Raw genomic sequence first — 16,880 nt, 5'->3', positions numbered from 1 at the left:
AGTGTGAGGTTTTCCCAGGGTCACTCCACAAATTAGTGGTTTAGTCAGAACAGGGCTCTGGGTATCTCATGTCACACACCCAAGGGTGCAATGAGGAGTCCGGTGCCTCCCTGGTCTAAGGGCCATATTCACCTTCTTCAGCGAGAAAAATCATGCCCTTACAACACAGGATAGAGGTTTTCTAATAAGGTTACTTTTTAAAATTTTCTTTTTTAAAATTTTATTTATTTGACAGAGAGAGAGTGTGTGTGCAGCAAAGGGAGCAGCAGGCAAGGCAGAGGGAGAAGTGGGCTCCCTTCCCCCTGATGTCGGGCTTGATCCCGGGACCCTGAGATCATGACATGAGCCAAAGGCAGATGCCTCACCATCTGAGCCACCCAGCCGCCCCTACATTTTTCCTTTTCACTTCTTTTTATATTTAGGGGGAAAAATTCACATAATATACAAAGGCAAAAAAGGAAAAACGGGCTGCCCTCCTGCCTCTGCCTGTCCCTAGCCCCCGTCATCATCTCCTGAGCACTGTGACTGATTTCTTGTGTGTCTTTCTAAAGATAGTCTATGTATATGCAAGTGTCTCCTTTTAGAAAAACACAAATATGATAACGCACTGCAGTTACTTGCTTTTCCCCTTGCTTCTTTCACATAACAGCGTATTTTGGAGAATGTCTCGTGTCGGTCTGTACATGGCTGCTTCCTATTTTCACAGCTGCAGAGTATTCTGGTATATGGATATGCCATAATTTATTCAGTTGACTTCCCTGTTAGTGGACATGTAGATTATGTTCAATCTTTTGCTATAGAAGCAACATTTTGCTGAATAGCACTGTGAACACATCTTTGGGTGCACGTGCCACCATGCCTGTAGGCTCTAGAAGTGGAGTTGTTGGGTCAAAGGGTGTGCACATTTTAAATTTTGATCAGTGTTGCCAAATTTTCCTTCCCCCAAAAGAGGCAGTGCAGATGTCTGCTCTCTACTAATGTTTGAGAGTGCCTGATTCTCCACATAGTCTATAAGCAAACTATATTTGCAAACCTCTTAGGTTAAAAATAGTGTTACATGGGTTGTTTTTTTATTATGAGATTTCTTGGGGTTTTAAAAATTATTTATTTATTTCAGAGAGAAAGAGAGAGAGAATGAAAGCATGAGCTGGGGGAGGGGCAAAAGGAGAAGCATACTCCCCAGTGAGCAGGGCCCTGATGCAGGCAAGGCTCAATCCCAGGATCCTGGGATCATGACCTGAGCAAAGGCATTTGCTTAACTGACTGAGCCACCCAGGCACCCCTGAGATTTCTTTTATAACAAACACTGGTAAGAGGAAATAGTTAGATATTAGAGGTATAAAAAATTTTAAAGAGCATTAATCTTTGACTCAATCCTCATCTCCTGAGCTGACTTGGAGAAGTAAAATGAGAAAAATCACCAATGAGCAATTGACACCTGACTCATTGGAGAAGAGATAGAAAATCTGGAAACAGACCAATGAAGTACCTACCAGTTTTCAAAACAAGGGAAGGATATTAATAACACAAGCCAAAGGTCAGAAAACTTGATGTTTAACTCAGTTGGAATCCTAAATCAGACCGTCGGATAGATGATTCACAAGAATCATCTGGTGCAGGGAAGAATAAGAATCTCGAATCCTACAGAACTGCATTAAATCACAGCTCTTACTAGCAGGGTAACCTTGGGGAAAGCACTTCGTATATCTCTGGAATTTTATTGTGTCAGTGTAAAAAAGGGGCAGCAATAGCTACCTGCCAGAGTTATGGTAAAACTAAAATAATTCATGTCAAATGCTTGGCACAAAAGATGTTAGCTAAAATGAAAGGAAGAAGGTCAAATCCAAGCCCTCTGGGATTATAGGCCCTAGACCCCTGATTTCTCAGGGAGATGATCTGGAGACAGAACAGCTGGACACAAGCACAGCTTGATTGCCCCTGTGAAAGGCAGGCTTGCTCCAAACCAGGTGGTCGGATCTCAAGGGTGAAAAACCAAACAGCGGACACTCCACATATCATCCCCATACAATGGGAAACAAAGCCATCTTCTTGCCAGTGTATATCTCAAGGGCCACCCTGTTCTATTCTTTGTGAATGGCTCCTGGGGCTGGCAAGGAGGAAATATGTGTATCTACCAACCCCCTAGAGCCAAAGGACATATGTTGTAGCTAATCCCCTTATTGGGGTTGCTTAAGGCCGGGGTGTGTGATTTGTAACAGTGGCTTTAAAAGCAGACTGGCTGAATTTATGAATTTAGCGCAGCCATGATCCACCTCCTACAGCACATCTGTCTCTGTGTTGGACTGGATTCAGAATTAGGGGATAAGGTTGAAGACATGGTCCTCTGAATTACAAAATGTCATTTTGATGAGGACTGACAGAACTTTCTCCCGAACCTCACATGAATTACCTAACCAACTTCTGCTTGGGCCTCTGGAAAGCTCAGCAAATGTGTAACTCACTTTTAGGAATTCTATCAGCAGAGTTTTATACATATGTTCTGTGCACCAACTCTGGATTCATGTTATCATTTCCCCCTTTATTTTCCCTCTGCCTTTTCTGGTTTTGGGTTTGTTTTTTGTTTTTGTCTTGTTAATGACCCTTTATCACTACTGCTATAGTCAGTGATAATCGCCGATGCTGAGCAGCTGTGGGTCTTACTAGATGCCAGGCACCTGTCCTTGGATATGTGGCTCTGTAAATGCCTCGGGTCCTTTTTTGAAACCAAGCAAGGTATAAATAAAGAAACAAGCACAACTGCCAGACTCCCTCATCTCCTTTATGGTACCCACTTAAAGGTGGCTTTTTAATATCTGATTTAATATCTTTTAAATATCTATACTGTCGTATATATTAGAGAAAGGCTGCACATCCCTGACTTCATAGTTCTCCTTATGGACCTGTATTTGGAAATGAACAAGTCTACAAAGCAAAACAAAACCTCTTAGCAATCAGAAGCCATTAATCAGGTGATAATAACCTTACAGAAGTCAAATCCTCAGAGCCTGGTAAGGAAAGCAGAGATCACTAGAAGGCCATAGAGACCTGTAGTCCCAGAGTACTCTCACACACTTTACAAGGTGAGAACAAGAAAAAGGAATGCTGGTCGAGTGCTCACTTATGCTGGCGGGCATGTGACAGTGCCTTTAATCCTAGGAAGTAGGAATGATTTTTCATGGTTATAAGGTTACTTACTAGGTTCACAAACCAAGGAAATGTTCTAGATTTCACTTAGATGGACTTCAGCAAAGCATGTAATCAAATCTCTCCTCACATCCTTTAGGCAAGACAGAGACTGAGTATTCGGCATTTATTTTTTTTTAAGGTTTTATTTATTTATTCATGAGAGATGCAGAGAGAGGCAGAGACACAGGCAGAGGGAGAAGCAGGTGCCACGCAGGGAGCCTGACACAGGACTTGATACCCAGTCTCCAGGATTAGGCCCTGGGCCGAAAGCGGCGCTAAACCGCTGAGCCACCCGGGCTGCCCCATATTCTGCATTTAGAGTCACAACAAATTATAAGGTTGCATAATAATTTGCATCACCAAAGCCAGGGAAATTCTCCTAGATTTGACCCAACATTTCTATTGCTAGGAATGTCTTTTAAGAAAACAGACAAGGGTCCCTGGGTGGCGCAGCGGTTAAGCGCCTGCCTTTGGCCCAGGGCGTGATCCTGGAGACCCGGGATCGAATCCCACGTCAGGCTCCCGGTGCATGGAGCCTGCTCCTCCCTCTGCCTATGTCTCTGCCTCTCTCTCTCTGTGTGTGACTATCATAAATAAATAAAAATTAAAAAAAAAAACAGACAAAATTTCAGAGATATATATCCTCAGAGATGTTCACTGAAGTTTTATTAGAACAAAAACAGGAGACAGTGTAAATATTCAACAACATGGAAATGACTGAGCAAAATATGGTGTACATAGAAGGAATTGTGTAGATGGCCATTAAAGTTATGGCCGTGAAGACAAGGAGCAACAAAAACCTATAACTAAGTTTAAAAAAAAAAAAAGCTTAGAAAGAAATACAACGAAAGGCAAAAATAGTTGAAATAGGAGATGAAAAATGAATAATTTCACTTTTTTTTAGTAATTTCACTTTTTAATATTTTCATTAGTTATATTATTTTTCTAGCGCAAAAAAAAAAAAAAAAAAAAAAAGCCAAAGATGAAAGCTTAAGGTAACTACCAGGAAAAAAAATTAACGGTATGTGCACACACCTCACTCAGTTTTCACACTCTGGAAGGGTTATTTCCCTATTTTACAGACAAGGAAATGGAGATTCAGAGAAGGTCCAGTAATTAGAACAAGGTCTCACAGCTGAATGTGACAGAAACAAGAATTGAAACAAAGTCTGACTGGCAGCTTTCCAGTTCCTACCCTTGCACTGCCAGCTGTCTCACGACAGAGGACCACTGCCAATCTGTGGTGTCTTTCAGTGCTTTACAGAAAGGTGCCCCCTCAGGACAGACAAACTGCGGAAAGATCCCGTCTCTGGGCAGGCAGCCCCCGCAATGTGGCCTTCAGCTGTTGGATTAAGTCTAGGTGGAAATGCCATGGTATCTGTCCCCGGAGCCGGTGACATAACCTGTACCGGCATCCACATGGCAGGCAAGGTGTGCCCAGGTGGCATCAGGTGTCTCTGTCAGTGGGTTGAGACAGCACCAGGAGAAAGGTGGTCCTTCCTGTTCTCCTTCCCAGGAGAACCCTTTGATTCCACCCAGGGCAGGGTCTCAGGTTGGTGCGAGGCTTTTATCACCTCCTAACTCCCACTGTGCCTCTGTCTCTGTCACTCTCACATACACATGAAATGAGCCCCTTCACCAGAGCCTTCCCCTAATTGTGCAACAATATATTGAAGGCACTTATTAACATAATTTAATATTGAATTTTTAAAAAGATTTTAGGGCAGCCCGGGTGGCTCAGTGGTAGCACCACCTTCAGTCCCGGGTGTGGTCCTGGAGACCTGGGATCGAGTCCTACATTGGGCTCCCTGCATGGAGCCTGCTTCTCCCTCTGCGGTCTGTCACAGAGGCACAGACCGCCTCTGTGTGTGTGTGTGTGTGTGTGTGTGTGTGTGTGTGTGTGTCATGAATAAATAAATAAAATTAAAAAAAAAATAAAAAGATTTTATTTATCTGAGAGAGAGAGCACGAGCAGGGGAAGGGGCAGAGGGAGAAGCAGACTCCTCCCTGAGCAGGGAGCCTGATGTGGGCTCGATCCCAGGACCCTGAGATCATAACCTGAGCCAAAGGCAGATGCTTAACCAACTGAGTCTCCCAGGCACCTCTAACTGAATTTTTAATTGTAAAATTCACATAACATTCATAATTTCAATCATTTTGAAGTATACAATTCGGTGACATCTCATACATTTATCTATAGTCATCATGTCTATCTAGTTCCAGAACACTCCATCACCTCAAAGGAAGTCTTGTACCCTTTAAGCCATCACTCCCCATTCCTACCTCTCCCCAGCCCCTGGCAACCATTCATCTGCTTTGTGTTTCTCTGGATTCACCTGTTCTGGATACTTCATATAAACAGAATCATAAAATAGGCAGCCCCTGTATATCTATTACATTGCACTTAACAAAGTTTTCAAGGTTCATCCAGGTTGTAACACATAGCAGCAATTTATTCCTTTTTATGGCTTAATGATATTCCATTGTATGGATACGCACCACATTTTGTTCATCTATTCATACCTTGATGGACATTTGGGTTGTTTCCACTTTTTGGCTATTACGAATAGTGCTGCTATGAGCATCTGTGTACAAGTTTTTGCGTAAACATACGTTTTCATTTCTCCTGGGTACAGACCTGGTATTGCTCTGTCATAGGTAGGTCCTATGTTTAGGAAATTAGGAAATTTTTTGAGGAACCACCCAGTGGTTTTCCAGTGGCTGCACCATTTTACATTCCCACCAGCAATGTATGAGGGTTGCTGAAGTTTCTCCACATCCTTACCAACACTGGTTACTCTCAGGTTTTTAGAAAGTATTATTATAACTGTCCCTGTGGGCGTGAAGAGGGATCTCAATGGGGTTTTGATTTGCATGTTCCTCATGGCCAATGATGTTAACCATCTTTTCATGTGTTTGTTGGCCATCTGTAGATCTTCTCTGGAGAAATGTCCAAGCTCTTTGCCCATGTTTTAATTGAGTTGACTTTATTGTTGAGTTTTTACAGTTCTTTCTTTCTTTCTTTCTTTCTTTCTTTCTTTCTTTCTTTCTTTCTTTCTTTCTTTCTTCTTTCTTTCTCTTTCTTTTAATTTTTATTTATTTATGATAGTCACAGAGAGAGAGAGAGAGAGAGAGAGAGAGAGAAAGAGGGAGAGAGGCAGAGACACAGGCAGAGGGAGAAGCAGGCTCCATGCACCGGGAGCCCGACGTGGGATTCGATCCCAGGTCTCCAGGATCGCGCCCCGGCCAAAGGCAGGCGCCAAACAGCTGCGCCACCCAGGGATCCCTTTCCTCTCTTTTTCTTTCTCTTTCTTTCTTTCTTTCTTTCTTTCTTTCTTTCTTTCTTTCTTTCTTTCTTTCTTTCTTCTTTCTTTCTTTCTCTTTCTTTCTTTCTTTTCTTCAGAGGGAGAGGGAGAGAATCTCAAGCAGGCTCCACATTCAGTGAGATCATGACCTGAGCCGAAAACAAGAGTCAGACCCTTAACCGACTGAGCCATCCAGGTGCCCCTACAGTTTTTTATATATGCTGGATACTAGTCCCTTACCAGACACATGGTTTGTTAACATTTCCTCTCCCATTCTGTGGTGTCTTCACCTGCTTGATACTTTCCTTCGATGTACAAAATTTTTAAATTTGATTAAGTCCCATTTACCTATTTTTTCTTTTGTTGCTTGTATTTTTGGTATCATATCTAAGAAGCCAATGACAAATCCAAGATCATGAAGATTAACCCCTAAGTTTTCTTCTAAAAATTCTATAGTGTTAGGTCTTTGAACCATTTGGTATTACTTTTGCCTTGTATTTATTTTTACACTTATAATTAGCAATTTTCTTTTTTTTTTAAGTCTTAGTTATTTAAGACCCACCCAATGTGGGGCTCAAATTCACAACCCCACAATCAAGAGTTGGATGCTCTTCTAACTGAGCCACCCAGGCTCCCCAGTAACAAGCAATTTTCTTTTCTTTTTTTTTAAATTTTATTTATTTATTCATGAGACACACAGAGAGAGAGGCAGAGACACAGGCAGAGGGAGAAGCAGGCTCCATGCAGGGAGCCCGACATGGGACTTGATCCCAGGGTCTCCAGGATCAGGTCCTGGGCCGCTAAACCACTGAGCCACCCGGGCTGCCCAACAAGCAATTTTCTATTTATCACACTGATATTGAGTTTCCTTCTCAGATATGTTTCTTTCAGTGAAGACAAACACACTGAACTGAAGAAAAATATCAACACCATACAGGGTACCCAGATGTGGCCAAGTTGGCTAGTAAAACATAGGAATCCCTGCAGTCAGTTTGTGACAAAAGCTGAGGATGGTTCTCTAGGAGACGATGTAGTTTAGGAGAGAAGAGGAGGAATTTAGCTGGATTCTGAATGAGGGAAGTCTCAGACTCGCAGTCAGAAAATCCAAGACCTATGGATCCCAAGTTCTCATGGATGCTCTGTGACTGGAACATGTTGCCTGTCTGAAGTCCTGTTCCCTCATGAATAAAAAGGTGAGGATAACTGCCTCTACCAAGAGAAACAAATGCCTTAATGTGAGTGAAATCATAGGTTATAAAACAATCAATGAGGGTGAATACCAGGGCCCAGACTTAGGTTGGCTGGCATTTGAACAGGACTCTGAAGACAGACAAGATTTGTCTGTGTGGAGGGGAGAAGCAGAGGCCTTCTAGAGGAGGCCAAGGGAGTCAGTGCTTGATGAAAGGCCCCAGAAGCAGGACCATCCTGTGTTGGGGGAGGGTTGGGGTGGAGCCTGGGACAGACATTGCATGACAATGGGGATTACTGGGGGTGGGGGGCACTGAGCAGAGGAGGGAAAAGGCTGGTTGGTTTCAAAAAGGACCAGGTGCTCTGGCATTTAGACTTCTCCAGCCACAAGTCTAGGGTCCTTGGGGTGTGCCAAGGGTAGAATCAGGCTTCAAGTGTTTGGGAGCTTACCGATTTTTTTTTAAGTATTGTAACCGTGTGTGACAATATAATCCTCTCTTCCATCTGTCTTCAATCTCCTTTCCCATGCTTAGGCTGCAGTAGAGCATCTGTTCCAGGGGGAATGGGGACCTCTCTTGAAGGTTAGTCCACGCGTAACATATGGGTAGGAAATCAGTTGAATTTAATTTAATGTGACTTGGATCAGAACAAACCTGAAAAAGAAATCAATGTGTTATTTTAACCCATGATCTCCAGTCCAGCCTTATACTGTAAACGTTTACCATTTATATACTTTTTTTCTTTTTTGAGATTTTATCATTTATTCATGAGAGACACAGAGACAAGGCAGAAACATAGGCAAAGAGAGAAGCAGGCTCCCTGAGGGGAGCTGGATGCAGGACCTTATCCCACAACCCTGGGATCATGCCCTGAGCCGAAGGCAGCTGCTCAACTGCTCAACTGCTGAGCCACCCAGGCGTCCCAACATTTACCATTTAAAAAGTGACTTTTGGGGATCCCTAGGTGGCGCAGCGGTTTAGTGCCTGCCTTTGGCCCAGGGTACAATCCTGGAGACCCGGGATCGAGTCCCACATTGGGCTCCCAGTGCATGGAGCCTGCTTCTCCCTCTGCCTGTGTCTCTGCCTCTCTCTCTCTCTCTCTCTGTGTGTGACTATCATAAATAAATTTAAAAAAAATTTTTAGGGGATCCCTGGGTGGCTCAGCTGTTTAGTCCCTGTCTTCAGCCCAGGGCATGATCCTGGGGTCCCAGGATCGAGTCCCACGTCGGGCTCCTTGCATGGAGCTTGCTTCTCCCTCTGCCTGTGCCTCTGCCTCTCTCTCTCTTTCTATGTCTCTCATGAATAAATAAAATCTTTAAAAAAATAAAATAAAATAAATAAAAATAATAAATTTTTTAATAAAAAAATAAAAAATAAAAAGTGACTTTTACAAATTGGAGATCATCAAACAAAATCAAAGAATCCAAAGTTAAGCCTTCCTCCTATCCCAGATCCTCAGGCCTCCTCCCCAGAAGTCACTGTCCTTTCCAGGCACTTATGTATCCTCTCCAAATAGTCAAGTATACACAAAAGTTTTCCATATGGTCAGACTCTTACCGTTGAGAACATTTGATCTGAAGTGTCATTTTGCAGATGAGGTGACTGAGGCCCAGACACGTGATGACAGAGCTACTTCAGTTCACACCTTCATGAAAATACTTAGTAACAGGGATCCCTGGGTGGCACAGCGGTTTGGTGCCTGCCTTTGGCCCAGGGCGCGATCCTGGAGACCCAGGATCGAATCCCATGTTGGGCTCCCGCTGCATGGAGCCTGCTTCTCTCTCTGCCTGTGTCTCAGCCTCTCTCCTCTCTCTGTGTGACTATCATAAATAAATAAAAATTATAAAAAAAAAAGAAAATACTTAGTAACAAACAGTATACATATATCTTATTTACTTTAATGTTTTATTTATTAAAAAAAATTTTTTAAGTAGGCTCCATGCCCAACGTGGGGCTTGAACTCATGACCCTGAGATCAAGAGTTGAATGTTTTACTGACTGAGCCAGCCAAGTGCCCCATATTTATTTTTAAATTATACATGCCTACATTTACTTAATATATAAATATGTATTATTCACCCAATTATGTGACTTTCTATAGCTTAATCAAAGTTATTGTTAAGATATAAAATTATAAAAGTTCTTAATTTTCAAAAATTAAAAAACAAAACAAAAACCTTCTCTACTGATGATAAGGACTGAAGGAGGCATTCTGAGGGTGAACACACTGGTGCTTTTTTGGAAGAACCTTGGGGGACCAGATGGGTGGGAAGAAGCCAACGGAGCTGGAGGCAGGAGAACCTGTCAGAAAGTTACTGTGGTCATTCAGGGATGAGAACCAGGGCATGACAATGGCCTGGGGCAGGGCGACAGAAGAGGTGGGCAGACTCAGCAAGGTGCCATAGGCCTGAGGACTTTCTAATGAACAGGGTACAGAGGAGAGCCGCTCAGGCCTTGGGGAGCAGGATGACTAGGTATCACGGAGAGCGATGAAGCTGGTGAATCTGGATGACCGTGACATGGACAGGTCTGTTAGGCAAATGGACAGAAAGAACAAGGCCTCAAGGTCAGGGACAAGGCTAGCAGCTGACATGGAAGGGTTTTTGGAACTGACCACATCGAACAGGAAATGTCTGAGGAAGAGAATGTAAAGGAAGGACGTGGCTCTGAGCCTTAGGGACATGGTGGTTAGGAGGCACCAGGAGGGTAGGACTCAATGTGAGAAGTCTTAGGGAGCCACGGAAGGTTCTTGAGCAGAGGAGTGACCGATCCTGGACTCTAGAGGCAGACAGGATCTCCCAGTCCTGGGACCCTGCTCTTGTTCTACAGTTGAGGACCACATTCCCAAGAAGCAGCCCCCAATATACCCTGTGGGCATGCACATCTCCAGGAAAGAAGGCCCTTCTGGTCCTGGTGGCACTGGCTAGAGGTCCCCTGCCTGGCAGCTGTCCCAGTGAGAAGGGTGGGGTCAGAAGCAGGCTTCTCAGGTGGCAGCTCCTCAGCTCTTGCATCCTGCCTAAGAATGGCCCCTCCATAGAGCAGAGGATTGGAGTCTCAGGTCACGGCCCCAGATCCTCTGAAGTTACGCACTCCCCGTCTCTCTCAGGACACACTTTCCAGGCTCCTGGCTCTCCTGCCCAGCGGGCCGGGGGCTGTGCACTCTGATGAGAGAGAATGAGGCACCCTGGCTGACTCTGAATTCTCGTATCTCATTTAACCCTCCTGTCCCTTTGGGAACCAAACCTCATCCCCTTTCCAAAGATGCACCCAAATCTCCAAGAGGCAAAGTGAGTTGCCCACGACCACCACACTGAGCAGTGAGGACAGAGCAGGGTCCGGACAGGGTCCACCTACAGGACCTCACCGCTTTCACACAACCCTGGGCTCAGAACACAAGGGCCCACATGGCTAAGGGGCCACGTGGAAGGCTGCCAAGCTGTGGCTGAGAAGAGCATGGCGGTGGTCTACCCGGGAAAGCCAAAGGGAGAACAGTCCTCATCCTTCCAGGTGTACTCTGCCAGGAGGGTCTCCTTTCTGTCCAGCGTCCCAGCTGACTGTAGGTGACAGGACAGCATACTGTCACCTACAGTCAGTGTACCCTTTGCTTCCCTAGGAGCAGGACAAGCAAACTGTTGCTGGAGAATGGCTTGGCCTGAACACCCTTGCCAATTGATTCCTCTCTCCAGCTCCTGGAGTAAGGTGTGGGAGAGGATGGCGAGGCTGAGTGGCTCACGCTCTGGTCCCAGACACACATGAGCCATTCTGAGAGTTGTGGTTAGTAGCCATGTGGTTCTAATGTCAGTGTGCCTGGATCTGAATCCAGCTCTGTCACTTGTTAGCTGTGTACCAGGGACTTACTCTATTGTCAGAATAATATTGGTTTCGCAAATTATTGTGAAGATTCATGGAGCCCTTGGAATAGCATCTGGCACATAGTAAATACTCAATAAATGTAACTACTCAGAAGACATCATCCTCATACTTACCACTCTGAACCTGGGGAGCACACCAAGGGGCACAGAATCAGCACCTACCATGAAGTGGGTGTTGGAGCATCAACAGTGGAAGATCACGGATATACTGAAACCACCTCTCAGCCTCAGGGTTGGAGACACAATAGGAGTGACAGGGACTGACACACTGGAAAGCCAGTGGCCTTGTAAGGAAGGAAGCTACTGCTCAGCCAGTGGCTCCCATGTGCACATTTGGGTCTTGTTGCCACATCTTTGGATTTTCCAAAGAAGTGGGAAATCTGGACTTGCATGTGAAACATACTAATTTTTTTTTTTAATTTTGTTTATGAGAGAGAGATAGGCAGAGACACAGGCAGAGGGAGAAGCAGGCTCCATGCAGGGAGCCCGATGCGGGACTCGATCCTGGGTCTCCAAGATCATGCTCTGGGCTGAAGGCGGCGCTAAACCGCTGAGGCACCAGGGCTGCCCTAATGTTTTTCTTTTTAAGATTTTATTTATTCACGAGAGACACGAGAGAGAGAAACAGAGACAAAGGCAGAGGGAGAAGCAGGCTCCCTACTGGGGGGACTTGATCCCAGGACCCCAGGATCTGGACCTGGGCCGAAGGCATACACTCAGCCACTGAGCCACCCAGGTACCCCAAACGTACTGATTTTTAAAGGTGGCGATTCATTCAGTTAAACATGCACACACACCAGAAAGGGTGTAGGCCAAATCAAAATCTGGGAGCCTCCAGGTGCAGCTTCCCTCCTCGCCCCCCAGACTTACTGCCCCCAGGCCAGGTCAGGCTTTTGCAGTGGTTCAGGGGAGGAGACAGTAGCGAGGGCCAGATCCACCACTCGGATCCCGATCCCCAGTCTGCCTCTTCCTCACCTGTTTCTCAGAATGATGGGGGGGCGGGGGGTGAAGTTGTCTGAACTATGAATGTGATTATGAAGCCAGAGCCCAGTTTTACCTGACTTGGCCACATCTGTCCCGCCTGGGGGTTGATCCAGAAATGGATGGAGGAGGCAGGAGAAGGACTTCATCCCACGCGTTGAGTGAACTGAGCACCTACTACATGCTGGGCACTGTTCCAGGAGCTGGGGAGACAGCAGGGAAGCCAAGAGACCAAGCCCTTCCCCTGGTGGTGCTGACGTGACGGTGTGCGGTGTGCGTATGCGTGTGAGGGAGGCACAGGTGCACACAGACGGCAAACTCGCAAACGTTCTGTTGGGGTTTGCTGCCTGCTGTGCTGTGAGAAACAGAGCAGAGAAGGGGAGGCCAGGAAGGGCCAAGGCCCTGAGGTGAGAGTAAGGAATCACAGGTGAGGGAGCCAGAGATAAGAGGGGCACGTGCCTGGACGGGAAGGTGGGTGAAGGAGACAGAGAAGCGAGCAGAGGCAGGACCCGGGGCCCCTCTTCTCCTGGTGACCACACTCTGCACCCCAGATGTAGCCCAGAGGGACCGCATCCTCTTCAGCAATGTGTGACACACGGTTTGTTCCTGGGCTTGCTCCCTCGCGTCCCTGGACAGCTAGTCCCCTTCACTTTCTCCTGTGACTCTCCTGTGTCTATAGCTTCCACACTGTCAAACTTCTTGAGATCTTAAGGATAGAAAGCTCAATTCCTGTTCCCCTGGGAGATCTCTCCACCACCGTGCTCCCCGCACTGCCCGGGCTTCACCAGACAAATATGGGCAATGGCAGTAACGACCTGGCCTTTAAGTGAGTTACCTCACTTCTCACAACTCAGTTTCCCCTCCTGTAAAATGCGGATGGTCTCAGATTGTGGTGGGGAGGGATGAGATAAAGGCTATAAAAATTGGGAGCCTAGGTCACCTGGGCCTTGGGATTTGAAAGGCTTCTCCTGCTCTGAGCCAGGTGCCCCTGAGTGGCTGGGAAAGCCCCCCCCCCCCCAGGGCAGGGACACCCCCACCCAACTTCCCTCCAGCCACCAAGGCAGCTCTGAGGGGGCTAACGGGGAAGAGGCAAGGCAGGCTGCAAATCCCTCCCAGCTGGGCTTGTCCCCTCAGCCCAAACTCTAGTTGCCTGGACTTACTACTCCATTTAAGCCATTTCTAGTCTGTAGGCTGTTCCCTGTCGGCACCTGTCGTGCTCCCACCCTACAACCCAGGCATCTGAGCCCCAACCCTGGGTCTGAGTCCCAACAAAGGCAGGCCCCCGGGTGACCAGCAGCCACCAAATCGGAAATGGGGCTTTCCGGGAGTGGCCGGTAGAGCCCCTCCGAGATGGATAGTGGCCAGCAATCCAGAGACCCCCCCACTAGCATCTGGGCTCCCCCGGAGGCCCCGCTCCCGCTGGAGACAGAGAGAGGGGCGTCGTCTCGGCCACCTCTCTGCTCCCCGTCCTCTTTTTTTCCCAGGCTGCGGGAGGCAAAGGGTTAAATCCCATAGAGCTGATGCTCTGACTCCAGGCTAGAGGGGCCCGGGAAGCTGGGGTCACTTCCTGCTCCGTCCCAGTCACCCTGAACTGGTCCCCGGGTCCTCAGCCTGGGATCACCCCTTGAGAAGGACCCCAGAGTCCTCGGCGTCCAGCCCGGCCCCCGAGTCAGGGCATTCAAGGGGTTAAGTCCCCTGGGGCTGGATTCTGCCTTCCGGCCTTCCCCAGACCCCAGAGCCGTGAGTTGGGGACGCCTGGGTTCCTGGGGGGTGGCCCGGAGGGCCCGGGACGGCCGCCGGGAACAATGGGGCGCGGGAGGCGGGGGCGCGCGGGCCTGCGCCCCCTCCCCGCCCCGGGCGCCGGTGGGGTGGGGGCCGGGCCGGGGCCGCGAGGGGCCGAGGATTCTGGGAAGAGCGCGAGGGTCTGGCCGTGGGGGAGGGGAGGAGGGCGTGAGCATTCTGGGAAGAGGGAATGGGGCCGCCGGCGGGCCGGGGCGCAGCGAGCGCCGGAATCCCGGGGGCCCCGCGGGCCGTGGGGGGCCAGGATGCCGGGCTCCGGCCCGGGAGCCGGAAGAGGGTCGCGGGGAGCCGTCCGAGCAGCGGTCCGGGGGTCCGCGCCGAGCTGGTGCGGGCGTTGGGCGCGGGGGGCCGGGCCAGGGCGGCTGCCTTCCCGCAGCCGCCTTCGTGTCAGGGTCACCCTGGGCCGCTCTCCGCACCTCCGTGCGAGGCAGCCGCCTCCTCCCGTCCTTCCCTGCCCTCCGCGGTGAGGCCGGCCGGGGTGCAAGGCCGGTGCCCGGGGCCTGCCCTCCTCGCCTCCCTAGGTGTTCCCACTTCTCTGCTCCATGGCGGCCTGGGCTTTAACCCTTTCCCTTCCGCTCGGGAGCGCTGAGCTTGAATTTCTCCGGACGATGAGGACGATGAGGCTTCAGAGGCGCTTACCTGTCCTTACTCTTCAGAAGAGGCAGCCCCCAGCTGGGCGGAGGCCCCGCTCCCACGGCCCCGCGCCCACCGCGCCCAGCTCCCACCCTCCAAAGACACCTACAGATGGGGGGGCAGGGGCATTTCGTGGCTTTAGGAGCTGCGGAGGTGAAGAAATTAATTTACTTCCCCAAATCCAACACCTATATCCCCTACCGCTATTTGGCAGGGTTCAGCCTGCCCCTGCTTCACTTTGGTTGCCTCCCAGCTGCCTCCTTGTCTTTGCCATGTCTTGCACCACTGACCCCATACACAGTGCCCATCCCACACAGCCACTCAGAGCCTGGGCCCTCCCCAGGGGCTCTGTTAAAACCTAAACATTGTGGGAACCTAGAATTTAGCTCTGGCGGCCTTATTCCCTCAACTTGGAATCCTGTCACCCTTTCTGGAGCGATAGCTAAGCTAGGTTTTACCTGAAGGCCACTCCGAACTCCTGTTTCTTTGGCACCAACCCCCGTGCAAAATGACCTAAAAGGCATTAGACCAGACAGGTTTTTCAGGAACAAGGGGGTCTCACTCACTCCCCTTCATTTGTTCAACAAAATTTATGAAGCACCTCTTACGTATCAGGCACCGTCCTAGGCACAGGATACAACAACAACAGATCAAACAAAATAGAAGAAGGGGTGCCGGGATGGGAGTGTTAATGGGGGGCTTCCACCCAGACTGCAGGACATCATCACTGGATGCAATAAGCCAAGGAAAGCTGGTGGTCCTGGGCATTTCTCCATCTCATGACTTGTAGGTTGTGTCCAAGCTTTCCTCCTCAGCTGTCTCCTGCCAGCAGCCCACATTTAGGAGTTTCATGTGACTCCCAAGGTCATCTTCCTAGCAGAGGCCGGGGCAAGCCAGACCCAGAACCTTGCATTTCTGGTCTTAGACCTGCCACACTTACCAGTATGTGACCTTGGAGAAATCTCTGAGTGTTGATTTCCTGATCTGTAAAATGGACAAGCTGCCTCCTGGATCCTCTTGCAGGTCTGTGGGGAGGATCAGGAGAGATAAGGACAGCATGGGCAACCGAATCAACAGCTGGGTGGCCTCCACCCACTTTTCCCTTCTCCTTCCCATTTTCTTTTCAAGGTCATCCCTGCAGAAGCCCCCGATGGCTTCAAACTGCTCCCCCCATCACCACCACAACTCTGGCTTGACCTTTCTGTGCTTGGATAACGGAAAAAGGCCCCAGTCCTTTTCGGAGGCCTTTTCCCCTCAGGGAAATCTGATTGCTTTCTTGCTTTTTGCTTTTTTTTTTTTTTTTTAACCCTTCAAGTTTTCCAGGCACTGTCAGTTCTCTGGGCTCATAAGGCAAGTTTATTGGTCCCAATTAGCAGCCCCATTAAGGAGGAAAATTAGAGTCTTAATGAGCTTCCTCTGATTAGCGAAATAACAGGTTTCCCAGCCTCTGGGCATCAGAGGGCTGGGGTGAGCGCCTCCTTCCCCTGTGGGTGTCAGATACTTCTCTAGCCCCCAGTCTGGGTTTAAAGGGTTATGACTGATGAGCTTGTAATTACACTCTTAAATTCACCTGGCTTAGTTGTGATCTTAAGATTTGGAGCCGAATCAGGCCTGCAGAGGGGAGGGGGGGGCCAGGGTGAGAATTCAGGCCCAGAGAAATGGGGAGGTGGGGAACTGAATGAAGTTCACAGGATGAGCACTAGTGCCCGGGCCAGCCAGCTCGGAAGTAAAGAAAAGCAGATCCGCTGCCATTGTGTGTTCCTGTCTTCTCCCCTGCCCCTCCCACCAGGGTCCCTGGAACACCGGGCAGTCCGGAGCTCTGGGATGGAGCCTGACACGGTGCTGTGGAGCTCAGGTCTTCAGGGTCCTGAACAGAGCCCCAGCGATGCTCATAGAGGTGAGGGGCACCAGAAGGG

At 48.6% G+C, this 16,880-nt stretch overlaps 1 protein-coding gene and 1 long non-coding RNA gene across 8 annotated transcripts in view; one reads left to right on the top strand and one right to left on the bottom strand.

Moving 5' to 3' along the window:
- Positions 1-16,880, top strand: part of ZNF629 (zinc finger protein 629) — an 81,769-nt gene that overhangs the window by 58,866 nt on the left and 6,023 nt on the right. For 4 of the 7 annotated variants that reach the window (XM_072836524.1, XM_072836523.1, XM_072836527.1 and 1 more), the window contains one exon: positions 16,754-16,861. In XM_072836524.1, coding sequence (XP_072692625.1) covers positions 16,754-16,861 — 108 coding nt within the window. Of the gene's footprint in view, positions 1-14,077; positions 14,272-14,509; positions 14,657-14,845; positions 15,751-16,753; positions 16,862-16,880 lie in introns of those variants that run through there. The other 3 variants (XM_072836526.1, XM_072836529.1, XM_072836525.1) reach the window with 3 other exon arrangements.
- On the bottom strand, positions 7,155-14,523 carry LOC140638726 (uncharacterized). Its single transcript, XR_012035709.1, has 4 exons — positions 12,608-14,523; positions 9,236-9,498; positions 8,130-8,332; positions 7,155-7,700 (listed from the first exon to the last, which is right to left on the bottom strand). It is a non-coding gene; the product is annotated as an uncharacterized lncRNA (long non-coding RNA).

This window comes from Canis lupus, chromosome 8, assembly GCF_048164855.1.
Source record: "Canis lupus baileyi chromosome 8, mCanLup2.hap1, whole genome shotgun sequence".
In the NCBI taxonomy this organism is placed as follows: Eukaryota; Metazoa; Chordata; class Mammalia; order Carnivora; family Canidae; genus Canis; species Canis lupus.
Note: the sequence above shows the minus strand (reverse complement) of the source record. Positions and strands in the feature narration are given on the sequence as shown.